General features: G+C 52.7%; 1 protein-coding gene and 1 long non-coding RNA gene across 2 annotated transcripts; both read right to left on the bottom strand.

Moving 5' to 3' along the window:
• Positions 1-1,653: 1,653 nt before the first annotated feature.
• sec31a (SEC31 homolog A, COPII coat complex component) lies at positions 1,654-20,378 on the bottom strand. Its single transcript, XM_030084428.1, is given in 30 exon segments — positions 1,654-3,033; positions 3,239-3,310; positions 3,396-3,515; positions 3,601-3,834; positions 3,924-3,979; positions 5,269-5,655; positions 6,066-6,168; positions 7,110-7,205; positions 7,418-7,633; positions 7,746-7,919; positions 8,008-8,114; positions 8,117-8,152; positions 8,230-8,356; positions 8,428-8,606; positions 8,884-9,451; positions 13,063-13,452; positions 14,075-14,116; positions 14,513-14,587; positions 14,678-14,899; positions 14,980-15,132; positions 15,524-15,685; positions 15,751-15,850; positions 15,937-16,079; positions 16,166-16,306; positions 16,519-16,619; positions 18,314-18,337; positions 18,340-18,506; positions 18,585-18,708; positions 18,962-19,041; positions 20,149-20,378. Coding segments are annotated over 29 exon segments (4,578 nt in total). The 5' UTR covers position 19,041; positions 20,149-20,378; the 3' UTR covers positions 1,654-2,853.
• A 628-nt stretch (positions 20,379-21,006) lies between these two features.
• On the bottom strand, positions 21,007-21,887 carry LOC115382649 (uncharacterized). Its single transcript, XR_003930587.1, has 3 exons — positions 21,668-21,887; positions 21,305-21,337; positions 21,007-21,101 (listed from the first exon to the last, which is right to left on the bottom strand). It is a non-coding gene; the product is annotated as an uncharacterized LOC115382649 (long non-coding RNA).
• Between the last annotated feature and the right edge of the window lie 252 nt (positions 21,888-22,139).

The following is a 22,139-nucleotide window of genomic DNA, read 5'->3' as shown; positions in this document are numbered from 1 at the left end:
GTGACGGCTTCCGGCTTCCGGCTTCCTGCGGCTTCGGTCGTGTTCATGCTGGTGATAATCATTTTATAATGATTCTAATACTAAAAATGTTAATGTCGTTTGTTTTAAGGAATTTTAAATAGCTTCGGGACCTTAAATGGGTTCATCCGGTGTTTTACTTTAACTGGTTTCCGTGCTAATTGATGACCAACTTCCCGCAGTATCGAATCCTGATAATCAATTTAACAATATTCTAACGTTGAAAATATTACTGATGTCGTTTGTGTTCGTTTATTGTAACGGAAGGATGTGACATTATAAATGTATAAAAGGAGGCTGAAGGCTTAATATGAGAAAGTTAAATTCATATTCTGAACACACAGGAACTGCATTTATGAAAATGCAGTTTGCACCTGTTAAATGTTCGACTTGAGTTAAAAATACCACTAACAATAATGAGGTGAAAGTTGCTGAAAAATTGTAACAAAAATGATATTACCAGTATTAAGTTAGTCATTTGTGTAAATAGCTTTAAATATTCAAAGACATTGAACAAGACCAACTCGTCCCATCACGGTACTCCTAATATAATAATAGTAAAGAAAGAGTTGCAGGTCTCGAGACAAACCTGAAAAAAAACAAAAAGATCAGATTTTCACATTTCAAACTCCATGAAATGAAAACAACACAGTGCTGTAAATAAATACTATTTATTGAAAATATTGCATGTAGTAGATCTAACGTTCTCTTGCTTTCATTGTGTTTAAGATGAAGTGAGGCGGACCACCAGCCTGGAGCCGGAATCAGAATTGAGTTCAACATGCACACTTAAAAAACAGAAGCTGGGAAGAGCTCAGTCTGTGATACATCTGCAGAGATTACACTGGAAAAACAAAAAAAAAACACAAAACAAAAAAAAAAAGACCATTTAAGAGAAAGGAAAGCAGGTGAATCCACCAGTCGTCTCAGTCAAAACGCAGCGGAGACAGGAAGTCAGGAAAAAAAAAAGACTTAAGCAGAAGCCTTGAAAACGAGTCGGAGGGACGGAAAAAAGAGAAACTCTGTCGGCTTTCTGCTCCTTTCTGTCTCGGATTCTGTCTGAATTTGTGAGAAATCGACTTCTGAGACACAAGGCTGTCAAATTACAGGCATCTAATGCCACGCGTTTTCATGAGATTAAAACAGAAATTACTGGAACCGCACGAAATGAAATCACTTTAACGGCCGATCAGAAAACTTAAAACGAAGAAAACGATTAACAATCAATCCCTTTGCCCTCGGAATGCCCAAATGACGTCTGCTCTTACTCAAACAATGATTGAAAAAATAAAAAAAAAATCGTAAAAAACTCTGGAGATTAAAAAGCTGCTTTGTAGTGTAGAAAAAGTGAATCTAGTGGTGGAGTCTGGGCGGCGAGCGACGGCAGCCAGCGGGGAGTTCGAACCGCGATCAGACAGAAAAACACTGAGAGGTGCAGGAGGGGAGTGAAGCAGCAGGTGGCAGCACTGAGCAGAGCGCTCCGTTCACACCGCAGTGTTTTCAGTGTTTTCTCGCTGCGTGTTTGGTGTCCGTTTCCATGACAACCGTGCTCGTAGAAAATCGTTAAGCCAGGTTTACACTCGCATGATTCTGTGGCACGCATTGGCACGAATCGAGTCGCAAACCACTCGTGAAGTGGCGTGAAGCGTGCGTAAACCCGTCGTGACTGCGTGCCATGTCGGGACGAGAATTTTGAAATGTTCAAAATTGTGGGCACGACAAAATATCGCGACCGGGCCGTGAACTATGCGCCAACTGTTCGTGAACTCGTCGTGAACGTGTCGGGACAATGCGGGAGGACGCTGCCAGTCGTGACGTTCAATGAACGAGCCGTTCGCTTGAACGGCTCTTTTAAGTGAACGACGAGAGCCGGATCACAGCTGTCTGAGAGCCGTTCCTTTGTACAAATCATCCACGCTTCCTTCACGTGTCTCAGTTTTTCGCCGCTCGCTCCAGTCACCTGAACGCAGCAGCTAACCAGCGGAGGAGTGTCTCGAAACCAGAGCGGAGACGGTGTTTTGGAGTAGATTTCAACATCTGCGTCTCCCTTCAACGAGCCAGAAATCCCGGCTCTACAGCCACGGCCCGGGGTTGGGGAAGCCCCCTTTTTATATGACGTGCCGAATTGCGCAACCACGTCGTGCCAATGCGGGAAGCACGTAAACTATGCGCAAACTATGTGTGAATGCGTCGTGCCAGTTCGTGAACTGGTCGTGAACAGTGCGGGAGCCAGCTCGTGACTCCAGATTGGCACGCCAAAAGTCGTGCAAGTGTAAACCTGGCTTTAGATCGATAGGTCCCAGGGTGGAACCGTCTGGAAACGTCTCCATGGAAACGTTGCCTGTTATTACGAAAACAACCAACAGCGCCATCTGGTGGCCCAGCACGCTCACTGACACCGTTACACTGTTTCTGCCGTTTCCGTGGAAACGGGCGTCGTCACAGAACGGGAACCTTTTCTGAAACGAAGAGTTTCCGCTTCACACGTTGCCGTGGAAACGGAGCCTGAGGCTGTACAGAATGGCGCTGGGAGCTGAAACCGTCACACTACGGCCGTTTATCTGCTTGTTTTTAAAAATTACATTACAAAAGAAGACGTCCTGCACCTTTAAGGTTTGGTTTTTGCAGACATGATGAAAGTTTCCAGTTTTATATTGAATTCTGTTAGTGACAGAGCAGCAGGAGGAGGGGGAGGAGTGGTGGGTGGAGTACTGGGTGGTGGTGTGTTTGATTTTAGCCCTTTTCTACGTGTCTGCATGGCTTCTGTTCAGGAAGAGGAGCTCGTTAGCGCCCTCCCCCGGGCGGGGCGTGGGGACCCCCGGACCCCCCCGCCCGTCACACCCCCAGCTTGTTGGCCTGCGTCAGCACCACCTTGAGGACGGGCATGAAGGCCGACGTCTCGCTGAAGTTGCTGCTGCTGACGATGTGTGTGTGGATGCTGAGCCCGTCGGTGTAGCGGCGCGCCTCCACGCTCCTCGCCATGTTGTGAAGCCCCCCGACGATGGCGGGTGACAGCTGGGGGGGGGGGGGGGGGGGGGGGGGGGGGGGGGGGGGGGGTGAAAAAAAACATGGTGCGTTCATGAACACTGGGAAATAAGAAACTTCTGCATGTGGATTTCATTGAGTCAAAGTTCCCAGTGAAATGTGAACACTCTGAATTATCAACAGTTTTATTTCAGCTCCAGCTAAGTGCGGCTAACAGCTAGCGGCTAGCAGTTACCGTCTGCTCTCTCAGCTTGTCGTAAAGCGCCTCCAGACGCTTGTTGGCGTCGTCCAGCTTCCTCTTGGTTTGCTGTGGAAAGACAAACGGACCTTGACGGTCTGAAGGCTTCAGAGGACGGAGGACTCGTCGCCACGGAGACGCCTGGAGGACTCACCGGGTCCGACGCCACGGCCAGACACTTGTGGATCAGACCCTCGAAGGTGGTCTTCAGGACCAGGTGCTCGTCCGGGATGGGCTTCTTGGCCATCTTCTCGGCCGGGACGTTCCGCGGCGGCTGATTGGACGGAGTGGCAGGTTAAAGGTCAGAGGTCAAAGCTCCGTCCTCGTCACGCCGGGTTTTGTTCAGAGGGTCTCGGTACCTGGATCACGTCCCCGGTCGGCGCGCCCGGCGGACCCTCAGTGGCGCTCTTGGGCGCGGCGGGGTTCAGGGGCGGGGGGGACAGCGGCTGCTGCTGCAGGCCCGAGTACGGCACCTGAGCACCGGGTGGACCCTGCACTCCGGGGGGCGCCACCTGCTGCTGGGGGTCTCCGCCCAGGGGGGTCATGATGGGGGCGGTGATGGGGGCCGGGGGGGCGTAGTTCTGAGGTACCTGCTGGAGACAGACAGAGTCCGTGGTTCTAATGCTCTGGCCGATGGGTTCTCCTGACGGAGTCGGACTCCGTCAGCTGACGGAGGCTTCACCTTCTTCTTTGGTGCCCGGGTCAAAGCAGGAGGGTCGTTCCAGCCGTTCTGAGGTCCTGCAAGGAAACGAATCCACGGTCACTGGGGTTCCAACGGAACGTCCAACGGAACGTCCAACGGAACGTCTAACGGAACGTCCAACGGAACGTCCAACGGAACGTCCAACGGAACGTCTAACAGAACGTCCAACGGAACGTCTAACAGAACGTCTAACGGAACGTCCAACGGAACATCCAACGGAACGTCTAACAGAACGTCCAACGGAACGTCCAACGGAACGTCCAACGGAACGTCTAACGGAACGTCTAACGGAACGTCTAACGGAACGTCCAACGGAACGTCTAACAGAACGTCCAACGGAACGTCTAACGGAACGTCCAACGGAACGTCTAACAGAACGTCTAACAGAACGTCTAACGGAACGTCTAACGGAACGTCTAACAGAACGTCCAATGGAACGTCTAACAGAACGTCTAACGGAACGTCTAACAGAACGTCCAACGGAACGTCCAACGGAACGTCTAACGGAACGTCTAACGGAACGTCCAACGGAACGTCCAACGGAACGTCTAACAGAACGTCCAACGGAACGTCTAACAGAACGTCTAACAGAACGTCCAACAGAACGTCCAACGGAACGTCCGCTGTAACCTCGACCAGAATGCAACTGGAACTTCTACTGTACATCTACCAGAACGTTAACCAGACCCTCTACTGGGACTTCTGCTGCAGCGTGAACCGGAACGTGGAGCAGAACTCCCTCTGGAACGTCTACCGGAACTTTAACCTTCTTTCCTTCTCGTGGACCTCCTACTGTTCTCAGCTGTGGCTTCATGACAAGAACAAACAAGAGCACCGCCCAGTGGGCGGGGCAAAGGAACTACACCATTTTTCGGTGTTTGAGTCAGTTTCCATGGAAACGGACGTCGTTTGGAGGACGTTGCCGTGGAAACGTGAAACGTTACTAAAACTAAACGTCGTGTCAGGAAGTCTGACTGAACGGACATGAGATGAAGTTCACAGCTGTTCTCCAGATGTGAGGAGCAGAAAGGAGGGTTACGGAACAATCTGCCTCCATCTGGGCAGCTCGGAGGCATCTAGGGGCAGCTTGGGGGCATCTGGTGGTAGATCTGGGGCATCTGGAGTCAACTCGGGGGCACCTGAGGGTAGACCTGGGGCATCTGGGGGCAGTCTGGGGGCTGCTCGGGGGTTATCTGGGGTATTTTGGGGACATCTGAGGCAGATCTGGAGTATCTGTGGGCAGCTTGGAGGTCGATCTGGGGCAGCTCAGGAGCCCCTAGGGGCAGTTCGGGGCCCCGGGGGCAGCTCGGGGGCATCTGGGTACCTGAGACTCCGCCGGCGGCAGGAGGAGACGGCAGGTAGGACACAGGAGATCCCGGACCGCCGTGCTGGAAAGACGCTCCGGACGACGGAGGAGCGGGAAACGAAGAGGAGGAGGAGGACGAAGAGCAGGAGGGGTAGAAGAAAGGCGGGTGAGAGGGAGGGGGGGAGGTGGGGCACTGGCTGAGGGCGGGCGGCTGCCCGGGGTAGAGGGGCGGGGCCGGCTGAGAGGTGTAGTGAGAGAGGAAGCCGGGAGGAGGAGGAGGAGGGGACGAAGGCTCCACCGGAGCAGGAGGAAGAGGAGCAGAGGAGGAGAAGTGGAGAGGCTGATAGAGGGGGGCCCCCCCAGGCCCAGCTCCCGCTGCAGCTCCAGGGGGGAGGTGGCTGTAAGCTGGGGAGGCACACAGGAAGCTCTGTTAGTCACATGCAACAACTACATGCTACATGCTAACATGCTAACATGCTTTAAATCCAGAGATGAAATAAACCAGAGGTTTTCATGGAGGGGGGGCTCTGATTTAATCTCAGATTAAATTCCAAAGAAAGCGGCACCCCCCTAAAACCCCCAACCCTCCACCGGACCGAGGCCGGCCCCCCAGACCATGAAAACCTCTGAGACACTCCTGTTGGTGTTAGACAGAATCAAACAAACATCTCCAGGAAGGAAACGTTGGAGAACGTGTGGGTTGATGAGAGGAGACGCAGAACCCGGAGAACTTCACTGAGAACTGGAGGGACCGGCTGGAGGAGATCCGGTTCCTCGACACCGGACCGGAAGAGAGACCCGGTTCAAACACTCACGCTGGTGCTGGTGGGAGATCATGTAGGCCGGAGCCGAGGAGGCCGGAGGAGGAGCGGCTGGACCCGGGGCCGGCATCCCGTACATGGAGGTAGAGTTCTCCACCTGAGGACACCACAGAACTGTAACTACATGAAGGTCTACTTAACCAGCCAGGTGACACCGGTTATAACCGGCTGAAGCCAGTTTTAAGCAACCAAGGCCAGCGTTAACCAGATGTACCCAGTCTGAACCAGCTGAGGCTAGTTTTAACAAGATGTAGCCAGTGTTAACCAGGCGAGGCTACTTTTAACTAACTGAGGTTAGTTTTAACCAGCTGAGGCTAGTTTTAACTGGATGTAGCCAGTTTTAACCAGATGTAGCCTGTTTTAACCAGATGTAGCCAGTTTTAACTAGATGTAGCCAGTTTTAACCAGGCGAGGCTACTTTTAACTAACTGAGGTTAGTTTTAACCAGCTGAGGCTAGTTTTAACTGGATGTAGCCAGTTTTAACCAGATGTAGCCTGTTTTAACCAGATGTAGCCAGTTTTAACCAGATGTAGCCTGTTTTAACCAGATGTAGCCAGTTTTAACTAGATGTAGCCAGTTTTAACTAGGCGAGGCTACTTTTAACCAACTGAGGCTAGTTTTAACCAGCTGTAGCCAGCTTAACCAGCTGAAGAAAGCAATCTGTCCTCAGCCGCGATTCTGCGTCTAGCTGATTAGCATGCAACTGCCACCTATGGACATCTTCAGGAGAATGTCCTGAGGCTGTTTAACCTGCTTTTCTAAACATTTCGACTGAATTCTATCGTCTGTTTGCTGCTGAGAAACACGAAACGAAGAAAAGACGAGCAGGAAAGTCCCAAAAAGAAAAGAACAAACCAAAACAAGGCTAATGTACGACTGAGAGGAGACAGTGAACGCACCACGGTGAGTGGAAGGGAGGGGGGGGGGGGGGGGGGGGGGGGGGCACCACAGCACGAAGAAAGACAGAGGTGTGTGTGTGTGTGTGTGTGTGTGTGTGTGTGTGTGTGTGTGTGTGTGGGACCGGCGGGGCAGCGTACCTGCTGCTCAGAGGAGCTCGGAGGAGGAGGAAGGACATGAGGGAGAGCTGTGGGGGTTTGGTTACTCCAGGAGGTGACAGTGGAGGCAGCCCTCACCTGAAGCGCGCACACACACACACACACACACACACACACACACACCACGAAAAGAGAGGGCGGGTTGGGGGGGGTTCACAGGAGCCAGGGTTCAAATTACAAGCACAATCTTTGTGATTCTTTGGAATCATTTAAACCCCGGCTAGAAAATTCTAATTCATGGAAACCAGGAGAAGGCGAGTGGATGTGGTGCAGCGGAAAGTCGGCTCCACGTACCGGCTGGTAATACTGAGGCTGAGGGGGGGCAGGGCCCGGTGCGGGGCCCCCACCGGAGCCGCCATGGGGGCCTGAGGCAGCGTGGGGGGCTGGATGGGAGTGAAGGCCTGCTGAGGTCCTCGGGGGGCGGCGGCCTGGGGGGGTTGGACCGGAGCCGAGGGCTGCTGGTCCAACGCCCGACTGAGACGCTCACGGAGCTGCTGGACAGACACCTGAGGACAGACAGACAGAGACCCAGAGACCTGAGGACGGGTACTGTCAGAACTCAAATGGATCTTTGTGTGAAGGACACTCCGTGCCCGGTTCCAGCCCCGGGTCCCGTACCTGGTCTGTGTTGTCGGGCAGGTATGCGATGGCGGTGGACAGGCTGCCCTGGGACGCCAGCAGGCTGGCGTAGTGGCTCATCTTCTCAGCCAGCAGGACGCCGATGGCGGTGGGACCGGAGTTCTGGGTGAGCTCCACCGCACGGCGCAGGACCACCACCTTCTCCACCAGGTCCTGGAAGACAGACGGAGCCGGTTCCCTGGAGCAAACGAAACATCCCAGCAGCCCTGCGGCGCCGGCGGGACAGAAACTGCAGTCCTACCTGCAGGGACAGAGGCGAGTGTCCGTCCTGCGATCTGCTCCAGCAGGAAACCAGCTTCTCCACGTTTCCAGCACAGATGTAGCAGAGACAGGCCTGGGACTGCAGCCCGGGTCCAGCGAGGCCTCCAGTCGGCCCCCGAGGAGGTCTGAGAGCCACAGAAGAGCAGTTAGAGCGACGCCCGTCGTTCCGAAACGTTGCTGGAGCGTGCGGACGCTGACTGACCGCAGAGGGAGGAGAACTCCTCGGGCTGGGCGTAGGTCATGACAGCGGCCAGAGCTTCCTTCCAGTTGTGCAGGTCGCAGGTCTTCAGGACGTCGTGCCAGTCCTTCATCACCACGGCGCTGATCAGCTGCAGAACCAGACCAGAGTCACTCCCAGCAAAGGGACTCCTGCAAAACGTTGCTCAGAACGGGCCGGTACCTTGGTGATCTTGCTGTGAGTCTTTGTGAAATACTTCTTCTGGGTTTTCTTGAGGAGCTCGGCTCCGCCGGCGAAGGCCAGGATGAGGCTGTCCGCCATGCGGTTGTCATGGAGACAGAGCTCCACGGCTCCCTCGAAGTCTCCGGTGAGCAGAGCCTGCGTGATGAGTCCGTCCACATCTGGAAAACAAAGAGCTCTGAGCCCGGAGCGACTCGTCCTCATGTTGGACAGTCTGACTGTCCATCTAGCTCCGTCCCGTCCCAGGAGTTCCTGACTCTCTAAGACCAGTAGACCATGCAAGTGCTTCCACCAAAACAAGGCCACAGTCGGTACAGAGCAGGCTGAGGTGTTAGTCTGTTTAAAAGGCTTGAAGCAGCTGCTTCATGAGCAAAGAACAGCAGTTCATCATCTGCATAACTCAAAGTCAGCAGCAAAGATTGTAGTTAAATCTGTTACCTTGACTGATGCTGAGACTGACGCCTCCTGCAGGGGTTGGAACTGGAGGTGGGACCTCAATGGGGGTCGGGACGTCCAAACCAGGAGTGGGGATGTCGAACAGAGCCGAGGCGTCAGCCGGAGCCGGGACCTCGAAGAGCGCCGAGGCGTCAGCTGGAGCCGGGACCTCGAAGAGCGCCGAGGCGTCAGCCGGAGCCGGGACCTCGAAGAGTGCCGAGGCGTCAGCTGGAGCCGGGACCTCGAAGAGTGCCGAAGCGTCAGCCGGAGCAGGGACTTCAAAAAGAGCCGAGGCCTCAGCCGGAGCCGGGACTTCAAAAAGAGCCGAGGCCTCAGCCGGAGCCGGGACTTCAAAAAGAGCCGAGGCCTCAGCCGGAGCCGGGACTTCAAAAAGAGCCGAGGCCTCTGCCGGAGTTGGGTCCTCAAACAGAGCTGAAGACTCTGCCGGAGCCGAGTCCTCAGCCGGAGTTGGGCCATCATCCGGAGGCGCGACCTCCAACAGGGCCGAGGCTTCAGGCAGAGCCGTGGTCTCCAGAGGGTTCGGCTCGTCTTCTGTGGGTGCAGCCGTTTCCTGAAACAGGACAGCACTGTGTTGAGACATTTCGTTCGTGAAGCTCCTATTTCAACAGGCTGCGACAACGAGCAACGATTTAGCAGCAGTTGGGAACCGCTCTCCACATTCCACCGATACTCTCTCTTCTGTCCACATTCCACCAACACTGCCATTGGTTTTCCACCAACATGACTCTTCTCAGAGTCGAGCGACACTTCCCTCCACATTCAGGGCTCCATACACACTGAAATTGAGTACAAGTCAACAATTTGATTTACGTTGTCTTAAGAGCTCCAGAAACCCTAAATTTTTACTGCAACTGAATGTTTTTCCAGGGGCCAGAGGTAGTCCAGTTTGGGGACCACAGGATTTCATCTTCGTTTTTTGCAGATGATGTTGTCCTGTTGGCTCCATCGAACCTGGACCATCATGCGTTGAGTGTGTTCGCAGCTGAATGTGAAGCGACAGGGATGAGGATCAGCACCTCCAGATTCAAGGCCATGGTCCTCGACCAGAAGAAGGTGGCCTGCCCTCTCCAGGTCGGTGGAGACACTCTGGCCAAAGCAGAGGAATTTAAGTATCTTGGGGTCTTGTTCACAGTGGGGGACGGATGGAGGTGAGATTGACAGGCGGATCTGTGCAGCGGCTGCAGTGATGCAGTCGTTGTATCGGTCCATTGTGGTGAAGAGGGCGCTGAACCGAAAGGCGAAGCTCTCGATTTACTGGTCAATCTATGTCCCCACCCTCACCTATGGTCATGAACTTTGGGTCATGACCAAAAGGACAAGATCCCGGATACAAGCGGCTGAAATGAGCTTCCTCCGTAGGGTGGCTGGACTCCCTTAGAGACAGGGGGAGGAGCTCAGTCACCAGGGAGGAGCTCGGAGTAGAGCCGCTACTCCTCCACATCCAGAGAGCAGCTGAGGTGGCTCGGGCATCTGTTCAGGATGCCTCCTGGACGCCTCCCTGGGGAGGAGTTCTGGGCATGTACCACCGGGAGGAGACCCCGGGGAAGACCAGGACACGCTGGAGAGACTATGTCTCTCGGCCGGATTGGGAACGCGTTGGGATCCTCCCAGAATAGCTGGAGGAAGAGTCTGGGGACAGGAAGTCTGGGCATCTCTGCTGAGACTGCTGCCCCCGTGACCAGGTCCCGGATCAGCAGTGGAAAATAGATGGAAGGATGGATGGATGGATTAATTTCTTGGACATGGTGGAGAACTCAAAGAAAATTAGGAACTGGAAATTGTCTCCTTTTTCAATGACTGGTCGCATCAATGCGATTAAAATGGTTGCACTTCCAAGGTTCTTACTGAGCTTTGAAAACAACGTCACCGCGCAATGCATTATGGGACGGCGGCGCCATCTTGAAAGGGAACCTCCCCGCCTTGTTATGGGTTTCTTGCGTGACCCGCCCGCGCACAACAGGTACGCCGCCCTTAAGGCGCAGCTCCACCGGCTCTTCCGGCTGTCAGACGTGGAGCAGCTGCTGTCGCTGCATGGATTGGGAGTCAGCAAACCCACGGCGCTGATGGAGAATATGTTGGCGCTGCTGGGATGCGGGGATGCCTCGTTCCTCTTCATCCAGCTGTTCCTGCGCCAGCTGCGGCCTCCGGTCCGCTCGGCCCTGGCCACCTCGTCGTTGGTGCGGACTACGGACTGCCGGGGTCTGGCGGAGGAGGCCAACAGGACCCTGCTCGTGTCACGGCCGCTCGGAGTCCATGCTGCGTGCCCACCGGAGCCGCAGCACCAGAGGAGGCGGCGCATGCTACAGTGGCTGCAGCAAGGGAGCGGCATTAGGACGAAGGCACGCCGTGTTTTTTCCACCGGCATTTCAAGGCCCGGGTAAAGTGCTGCACACCGCCGTGCACATTCCCGGTGCAGGGAAACAACTGCCTCAGCGCTCGGTAGCAGCTGTGAGCGCTGAGGAAACCAACAAGCTGCTGCATATAAAAGACACTATGTCGGGAAGGCGTTTCCTCGTGGACACGGGTGAGCCACTGGTATACGCATGCGCCAGAGAGCCGCAGCAAACAAAACACGTCGGACACTACTTTGAAAAGTGTGGAGCTATCAGGCTGAAACTCCGTCTACAAAGACTTCCAGAGAGTGAAAAACTGGTGGACGGAGAGAGCAGACTCTGTCTGGAGGAATGAGGTCTGCTGACAGAAGTGAAAGTAACTAATCGCTCGGGCGCCGCCACCGCGATTCAGAAACAGGAAAAAAAAGGCTAAATGAACTTTGATACTAAATGATAACAGACTGACACTGTATGTGCCGCATTGCTGTAAATACTTTGTAATGAGGGGGAAGATAAACTGTCTGGAGCAACGGAGAAGCTCCCCGAGTACGCTAGCCTGGCACGCCAGACTGTATCTCCACGCTCAGGGATACATGGGGAAACATCTTCATGTCTTTATATGTGTGTAACACATAAATAAAGTCAGTCTGGCATGCCAGGCAACGAGTATGGGCGATTCGGTGCATGCATGAAACACACAGCCTGGGGGTGGGGGGGGTGGGGTGGGGGGGGTGGGGGGGGGGGCGAATATTTGGATCGCAAAATTATTCGCCGAATGTCATCATAGCGACCGAATATTCAGGATCAGCCCGAGTTCACATGGGACTTTTTATTCCTCTATAAAAATGAATAAAGCCTAATTCTGCTCTACAATCAACATGTAAACACCTGAAAACTTTGTTTATTCTCCTTTGGAAGTGGAATTAAATGCTAATTAGGTGTGACTGCATTCCGGTCGTTCTGCTCCGTCGTGATGACGCAATTTTCCAAGATGGCGGCCCGTGGTCTACGTTTCGACTCGTACGGAGACGATTGATTTAATGGCAGTTTCAAAAGAATCTGATGCAATAAAACCAGCGGATCGACGGGCGCTTAGCAACGTGGACGTTTTCCAAATTGTAGCGTCAAAATTAATCGAGGAAGAAAAGAAAAGAAAACGCCGTTTACTTCCGGGAGACGTCAGTACGTCACGGCCGCCCCGTCCAATCAGAACGCTTCACAGAGACGATTTATGCCTTAGCTTTTCTCATGTAAACAGGACGCTCATGAAAATAATAAATCCGAATATAAACCAATTCCCAAATAAAAACACCATGTACCCACACTCATTGTTTTATGACACACTCCTCTCACAGCCGGATTCTGAACGTTTGACTTCCAGCAGGTGGCGGTCGTCTCAGAGAGACCCGGGCGGAGGAGCCTGATCCAATTCAAAGTTACACACAGATTACACTACTCCCTAACTAACCTCAGTAAACAGTTTGAGTGCGTGTCTCCCATGTGCGGAGATTTCAGTATCCGATCATCCTCCACCCACCTGAGCACGAGAGCATTTTTTTGTGTTGTCTGCTCACTGTGTTTTCCCTCCGCCTCGTCCTTCCTGTCACAGCGTCAGCCTCCTGGTGGAATGTGGACGCTCTCCCGTTCTGACAGGGACTGGACCTGGACCGACGCTGGGAGCGTCATCCTTCCCCTAGCCTTTCTTTTCTGGTCATTTTACATTATGATCTACGGCTCTCATGTCTACTATGTGTGGATTTGTGCGATTATATAAAAGTTCACAGCAAAAAAATAAATGAAACCGGCAGCAATGTAAATGTAGTTTTACCTCATCTAATGGAATGTCCTCCTCCTCCTCCTGTTCCTCCTCCAGCTGCTGCTCCTCTTCTTCCTCTTCAGCCTGCTCTTCTTTCTCATCTCCGTCCTCTGGAGGAAGCTGCTCCACGTGAACGTCTGCCGCTCCGGACACGGCCTCGTCTTCAGGATCCGCCGCCGTCAGCTCTTCGGCCTCCGCCTCAGGAGTGGAGTTCAGGTCGAGGGTGGCGGCCGCTTCAGAGTTTGAGGCGGCGATCAGGTCGAACGCCGCCTCCGGAGTGTCGGCGGGCGGCAGAAAGCTGAGGTCTGGTAACTGCGGCGGAGGAGCGGCGGCGGCCGGAGGAGGAGCGGCGGCGGCCGGAGGAGCAGCGGCGGCGGCCGGAGGAGGAGCCGGCACCTCCACCTGGGATAAACACCACAATGATGAGGAGGAGGAATTCTCCATCATGTCGTCTGATCACACAAACAACAGATGAATCACCTGGAGGATCTTGAAGACATCAGAAAAGCACCATTAAGGAGAGCTTCAGCTCCTTTCTGCATGAACACTTTCTAACACACAGTGCGAGGACGCTAACAAGCTAGCAGGATCAATGCTAAAGCTACACAAAGCTTCACTTTTCTGCCAAACAGCAAACTGCTCAGGCTGCGATCGGGTCGTGAGCTCCACGCGAGACACCGTTTGTTTGCTTTAAACTGTGGAGAAGTGGACACTGAATGAGCTGAATGTCCTCTGAGGTCCTGGAGTCGCTGTGACGACGGCACAAAGCTCGGTTTGTCCGTCTGAGAGACGCTGAGGACGGCTCGGTGCAGCCGAAGGGTTAAATCTTCTCCAGCTTCCGCTCAACTTTCACCAGCGCTGAGGCGAGGCGAGGCTTTCACCACTTCCTCATTTCAACACCGAGGACAGCAGCCATCAGGACTGACACCAGTGGAAACACAGCCGCCATGTGTCTGCTCGAAAAGCCCCGCCCCCTGGGACCCCACCAGCCCCACCCCCTGAAGCCCCGCCCCCCGGGTCTCACCTGTGGAGGCTCGGCTGGTTTCTCCTCGAGCGCTGCTGTGATCTGAAACATGAAGACATTCGATGATAAACACGAGTTAAAGTGAGTCGATCAGTCGCATGAGGAGCTGCTGGCGTTGACGTATTGTTGTTGTTTTTCTTTCCCTTTGTTAGAGGTCTGGTTGCACAGTACGTCTCTGCTGTCACTCTTTTTGCCTCGCCTCGAGTGTTTTAGGAGTCGTGGACAATTTGTTTTCAAATCAGGCGTTGTGCCGTTGACTCTTGTGATGTGAACACTGTGTTTATATGTGTTGAAAAATTCACTTGAAAGTTAATAAATAAATCATAAACAAAAAGAAATGATCAACTGGGGGAAATAAAAAGGCTTCGTCTCAGCGACTCACTCCGCCCTCTGGTGGAGCGGTGCGGTACTACGAGGTGAAGCTAGCAGGATCGGTACCTTGAGAGCGAGCTCCTCCCTGTTGTATCCCAGAAGCTCCAGGTATCTGCTGCGGACGTCGCTCTCAAAGTTTGCCTGGAAGCAGAAAGAGCAGCCGTCAGTCCGGGGAACCGCGGCGGCGCCGGCGTTCCGTCGTAGCGCCGGCGTTCCGTCACGGTTTCAGACCTTCAGGAAGGACCAGACGGTCTTCTGGAACTGGTTCTCGGCGGACTGGATCTTGTCCTGGCAGAAGTCCACGAAGGCCCCGGAGCTCAGCGTCTCCTGCAGCCGGTCCGAGCGCCGCAGGAACGCCGTCTCCGTCACCACCTGGCTGACGTGCGCCACGCGGTCGGCGGGCCGCTGGGGGTCCGGCGCCGAGCCGCCGAAGGACACCAGCCTGCCTCCAAACTGAGAGACCACAACCACCGGCGCTCGTTAGCGAGGCGTCCCGTCGACGGCGGCGGGCGGAGCCGAGACGGGGGACTCACGCCGAACGAGGCCCCCACGGGTCTGCGGATCCACTTCGGGGGCTTCTTCAGGGGGCCGGCGGCCGCCGGGGGGGCCGCGGCCTGGGGCAGCTGCAGGGGCGGCAGCGACTGGCCCGTCCCGAACGGATCCAGGTTCCCGAAGGAGGTGCTGATCTGTGGAGAGACCAGACGGGCGGACAGTGGGTCGCACCGTCAGCTCACCGTGAGGAAATCCCAAGTTCGAACCCGGCAAAGACTTTTTCCCCGTTAGAAATGTTTTCTGCAGATTTAGAGCTCAGTTCCGCCCCAAGAGACATTTTCATTGACTTTTAGCATCTTGAACGCATCTGTGGGAAGAACAAACACCGACAGCAGTTTACTGAAGGTCCCTGAACGCCTCACTTTCACACCTTGAGCACCACAATTTACGGAATGTCCTTAAATGCAGCACACCCACGCTTCTCCCTCAGACTGCTGGTGGACGCTGGATTCTCCTGACGTCTCCTGAATGTCTCACACACTTTAAGTCCTTTTAAATTCCCCGGGTTCCCCGAACGCCTCCCACCTGGTCGGCGTGCCTCTGGCTCTGCGCCAGGCTGCTGCCGCCCATGATGGAGTAGAGGTCGATGTGTCCGTCGAAGCCGGCGACCGACAGCACCGCCGGGTTCCTCGGGCACCACTGGATGTCGAAACACCACTGGCTGCTGGTGGGCAGCTCGTACAGCACCTGGGGGGGGGGGGGGGGTGTCAGTCGCACGGCGCCACGCACGGCCAGCCGCCGCCTCGTCCTACCTCCGCCGTGCCGGGGTTCCAGCACAGGATCCGGTTGTCCTTGCCGCAGCTGAGCAGCAGCTCCGGGTCGGCCAGGCTCCAGGCGACGGACAGGACGCCGCTGCGGAGACACCGGCGCCGTCAGCACCGCGTCACGGCGGCGGACCGCGATTCGGCGGCAGTGGGGGTGGGGGGTGGGGGTCTCACCGGGTGTGGTGCTCCAGGATCTTGAGCGGAGAGGTGGCGAAGCGGAGGTCCCACATCTGGATGACGGGCATCCGGTCGTCCTCCGACGCCACGACCAGCTGCGTGGCCACCTCGGGGTTCCAGGCCAGGCCGGAGCAGCGCATCTGCGGGACGGAGCGGGACGGAGTGAGACGGGGGTCCCCGGCGGACGGCGTCACGGCGGCGCGCTCTCCGCTCGCGCCACACGCACCCGGTTGCTGTGGTCGCTGACTTTGATGATCAGGTCGTTCTTCCGCAGGTCCCAGACCGACGCCCGGCCGCCGGGGCTGGCCGACGCCAGGATGTGCTGCACCTGCCGGTTCCAGGAGACGCAGCTGATGTCCTCCGGAGGCTGGAGGGCGCACACGCACACACACACACACACACAAACACACACGTATAAACACACACTCCCAAAACAGCAGTAGATTCTGAGGTCGGTCAGACGGGACGTTGAGGTCAGAGGTCAGAGGAGCTGCCAGGATTACATCAGATTAGGGTCAAAACACACTGGAGGAACGGGATTAAAGATGACCTTTGACCTGGAAGAAGAGCGAAACCGACCTGAGTTTTAGGCCCCGGGGTCATCGGAGAGCCGAAGTTGTTCATGTCCCAGATGTAGATCTCAGACTCGTTTCCCCCCGAAGCCACGAGGTTCACCTGGAGGGACACACACACACACACACACACACACACACACACACACACACACACACACACACACACACACACACACACACAAATTAGATCAGATGATACACACACACACACACACACACACACACACAATTAGATCAGATGATACACACACACACACGCGCGGGCGCGCGCGAGCACACAAATTCGATGGGATGTACACACACACACACAAAATTACATCAGATGATACACACACACACACAAAAATTTGATCAGATGGACACGCACGCACGCGCAAACACACACACACACACACAAATTAGATCAGATGATACACACACACACACACACACACACACACACACACACACAATTAGATCAGATGATACACACACACACGCGCGCGCGAGCACACAAATTCGATGGGATGTACACACACACACAAAATTACATCAGATGATACACACACACACAAAAATTTGATCAGATGGACATGCGCACGCGCGCACACACACACGCGCACACACACACACACACACACACACACAAATTAGATCAGATGATACACACACACACACACACACACACACACAATTAGATCAGATGATACACACACACACACACACGCGCGGGCGCGCGCGAGCACACAAATTCGATGGGATGTACACACACACACAAAATTACATCAGATGATACACACACACACACAAAAATTTGATCAGATGGACACGCACGCACGCGCAAACACACACACACACACACAAATTAGATCAGATGATACACACACACACACACACACACACACACACACAATTAGATCAGATGATACACACACACACGCGCGCGCGAGCACACAAATTCGATGGGATGTACACACACACACAAAATTACATCAGATGATACACACACACACACAAAAATTTGATCAGATGGACATGCGCACGCGCGCACACACACACACACACACACACACACACACACACACACACACACACACACACAAAATTACATCAGATGATACATACACACACACACACACAAATTACACCGGAAGTCCCCATACACACACACACACACACACACACACACACACACACACACACAAAATTAGATCAGATGATATATATACACACACACACACACACACACACACGAGCGCGCGAACACACAAATTCGATGGGATGTACCCACACACACACACAAAATTACATCAGATGATACACACACACACACGCGCACACAAAAATTTGATCAGATGGACACACACGCACGCACGCACGCACACACGCGCGCGCACACACACACACACACACACACACACACACACACACACACACACACACACACACACACAAATTAGATGGGATGTACACACACACACACACACACAAAATTACATCAGATGATACATACACACACACACACAAATTACACCGGAAGTCCCCATACACACACACACACACATACACAAAATTAGATCAGATGGACACACACACACACACACACACACACACACACACACGAGCACACAAATTCGATGGGATGTACACACACACACACACACACAAAATTAGATCAGATGGACACACACACAGACACAAACACACACACACACACAAATTAGATGGGACGTACACACACAGACACAAACACACTGACACACACAGACACAAAATTAGATCAGATGGATATACACACACAGACACACACACACACCTGGAAGGGTTGATGTCCAGCGCCCTCACGGCCCGCTGTGCCGCTCGCTCTGGGCGATCACCACGTCGCTGCGTCCCTCCAGGATCTTGGCGGCGTCGTACAGGATCACGTTCCCGTTCTCGCCGCCGGCGATCAGCACGCCGGACGCCGTCCCCCCGCCCTCCATCCCATGGGGGCCCCACACCAGCTTGTGGTACCTGGGGGGGGGGGGGGGCAACAGATGAGGGTGATGTGGGGGGGGGGGGGGCGCTGGGAAAGAGAAGACCGGCTCCAACCTGTGAGGAGACGAGAAGCTGCAGCAGGATTTCATCTCCAGACTGGGATCCGACAAATCCAGCAGGAAAAACTCCAGAGAGGCCTGAGTGTTGAAGGAGGCATCCAGCTGCTGAGCAGAGGTTCCTGGAGAGAGAGAGAGAGAGAGAGAGAGAGAGAGAGAGGAGGAGAGGAGAGAGAGGAGAGAGAGAGGAGAGAGGAGAGAGAGAGAGAGATTATAGAGCATCTTCCTCCTAACATCCACATGTTTGAGCAGCGTATTCACTTGTCTTTCACATTGTAGATGGGGTGTGTGTGTGTGGTGTGTGTGTGTGTGTGTGTGTGTGTGTGTGTGTGTGTGTGTGTGTGTGTGTGTGTGTGTGTGTGTGTGTGTGTGTACCTGTAGCCAGGTAGACCGGGTGGTGTTGTGAAGGACTCCAGCTCTGGATGGCCGTCCGATTGATCTCTTTGAGCTTCATCCTGAAAAGAAAAGAAAAAAAAAGATAATGTGAGATCTGTGACTGTTCAAAGTGTTTGATCGTGTTTTTGTTAAATATCTCTCATTCTTAAACTCAGATTTCATTAACGGCTGGAATAAAAACAACCTGAAACAACAAAATGAGGATGTCAGTGCAGACACTAAACCATCAGAGTCTAAAATGAAGTTATTCACAGGAAATAAATCAAATTCTTTATGAACAGAGAAAACGTGTCACTCTCAGAATGACTTGGTTCTGCTTCCCTCAGTTCTTCCGGGGCTGATTTATCAAACACTGCGTAGGATCCATCCTAAACTGCTCGTCTGCCAAACAATAAGTGTTGATGGTCCCTAAAAACTCTTCCCACCCTGAAAACCAGGATCAGCAGCAGGCTCGGCATCACAGCTCTGCTGAAGCGCTCCCTCATCAACCAGACACCGTGTCAACACGGACAATCCTCCCGGCGGCTGCAGGTCTGATTTGTTGACACTGAACATGAATCTGGCTTCACTTCCTCTTTCTCCACAACCTTCCAGCTCACGGCACACATCTGGCTCTGCATCTGTCAGGCTCAGGTTAGTGCGTGGGCAACGTTTAGAAATGAGGAGCCCACGCAGTAATACACACACACACACACACACACACACACACACACACACACACACACACACACACAGTCCATTTTTCCAAAATATGTAAAATCCACGGACTGCATGTTAATCTCTATCAGTCTAAAAGCAAATAGAATATCCATTATTTGCGCAGCGCAAAAAGCCAAAAAAACGCTTCACATACATACACACACATACATAAGTGTACATACTGTACACACACACACACACACACACACAGCAGAACCTCCTGCACTCTTCTCGTGAACACACACACATCAGAGGCTCACTGCACGTTAACAGCCGACTTGCCCCTCTCGGGACCCAGAGGGGCATTCAGCTCACCCCGGGGTGACAGCACCGGGCAGGAGCGTGGCTGTCACGCGACGTGCACGCGCACAGGTGAAGTGTACGGCGTGTCCCGCAGGCGCGCGGCGGCGACGCTGTGTTGTGTAGCATGCTAGCTGCCGCTGCTGCAGTGTGGAAAAGCCGCTCACCTTCCGTCTCTGCTCGTCCTCACGGTGACAGACGCATACAAACAGTGCTCCGCCGCGGACAGGTGGCCTCTGCTCGGCTCGGCCCTTCTCGGGGATTAGCGGCTGGTAAAGACCGGGGAAGAGGCTCACCGGGTCCCGGCTGCAGACTCAGAGCTCCACGTCCCCACTGGGCTCCATCAACGTGGCACTAAGCAACAAACTCCTCCTCCCACGAAGAAGAACCGGCACTTCCGGGGGAGGCCAAGCTAACTGTGCTAACTCCGCTTTCTGTGCCAGTTGCGCTACATGTTAACTTTTCTGGCTGTACGAACTCTGTTGTCTGGACTACATCTGCTAACTGTGCCAACTGTTCCTGTGGCTCTAATGCTTCATCTCGTAGTTTTTAGATTACACACTCGGCTACTTTCTGACGCTCCACCGCACGTCAAAGTCGCCGCCATATTGGACCGGGCAACTTCACACTAATACTCATTATCCAAATCATATTATTTAATCTATAATTAGGTTTCAATTATTATGTTTAGTTTTTAGTCAATATTTTCTGTTAGATAAATAAGCACAATTAATCTATGTTTTCACGAGAAGAAAAAGTTGGTTTTAGATTTGTTTTGAATTGATGTTAAAACTGCATAATACGTTGATAACTCCAGATTAACAAGTCAGATGAGTCAGCTCTATCAAAGGAATTGTACTATGGATAGGTATTTTAACTTGTCAAACTTGGTTTCCTGTCAACAGCAATGCTGCATGGTTTTAAATGCATTATTTCAACTAGAAAGACTTGCTCTATTTCCATGTAATTTACACCTGTAAATAAGGACAACTACTTTGAAGAGAACACACACACACACACACAGCTACTTATATCAAATATTTATTTTATTAGAGTAAAAAAAAAAATATTAACATGATGTCTTCGGTGCTTCTCTTGAACTTGGATCTGAAGTTAAAGTCTGAAACAACAATGATTGAACCAATTAATAAAGTAATGAATACATTTCAAAGAGGGAAAAACAAACAACTTTGAAAATTCAAGGCCAAAACCCTCATTCAGGAGTTACAGAATAATCTCTCCCGGTCATGTGACTGGGTCAGATGGGTAGTGATTGGTATAATCATTGGGAAGGCCTTCCAGAGAGCCAGGGCCAGTTCATACCTGCACAGGTCCGATTCCTCTCCTTCACATCAACTGTGGAAAGAAGACACGACTTCTCAGTTGCAGTGCAAATCAAGTGCTTGGACTGTGTATATATATATATATATATATATATATATATATATATATATATATATATATACACTCCGAAAAAAACTGGTTAAATCTTCAAAATATCTAAAGATTAGTGTGAATTGTAATTTTAGATAAACACGTGCATTTTGCTTTTCAACACTTGGGCTGGTACTGATTCCACGTGGTAACTGTTTGTAATTCTCAGTGTGAAAAACAACATGCGGTGCTAATGCTAGTAAAACATTTTTACAGCAGAGTACAGTTAAGTTTAATAAAGAAAATACTGACCTCTTCAGGAAAAATCCACCACGTGTTGAGACGGAACTCCAGCTGAGCCAAACCTCGTTTAAAAAAAACGCTTACGGTACAAAAACGATGCTATACGAACCCAAAACGTTTGAGTCCAAATGAAACGAGTCAGCGTGTTTTAAATAAATAATTTGGGGGTGAAAAAAAAACAAGCTGCTAGCTCCGGTGATCACAGCGCAGCTATCTGTCGCCCTCTCCGATCAGGACTCGGAAACAGCTTCTCAGCACCGGAAGTTAAAGGGATAACTTCCGGTGCAATCAAAAAGTACAGCGCGGGAAACCCATTCTGTTCGTGGTCATGCAGTTAAATTTAAAAATCTATAAATTTCAACAAGTTTTATGAAAAAACGGAGCTCAAAGGCAAGAAAGCAATCGTTTCCTGACGCTAAAGCAGAAAACTGGGTCAAAATGTACATTTTTAAGCAATTTACAGTTGAAGATGTTCCTCAAA

The sequence above is a fragment of the Salarias fasciatus genome, assembly GCF_902148845.1.
Source record: "Salarias fasciatus chromosome 7 unlocalized genomic scaffold, fSalaFa1.1 super_scaffold_4, whole genome shotgun sequence".
Lineage (NCBI taxonomy): Eukaryota > Metazoa > Chordata > Actinopteri > Blenniiformes > Blenniidae > Salarias > Salarias fasciatus.
This window is presented reverse-complemented; position numbering and strand designations above follow the sequence as displayed.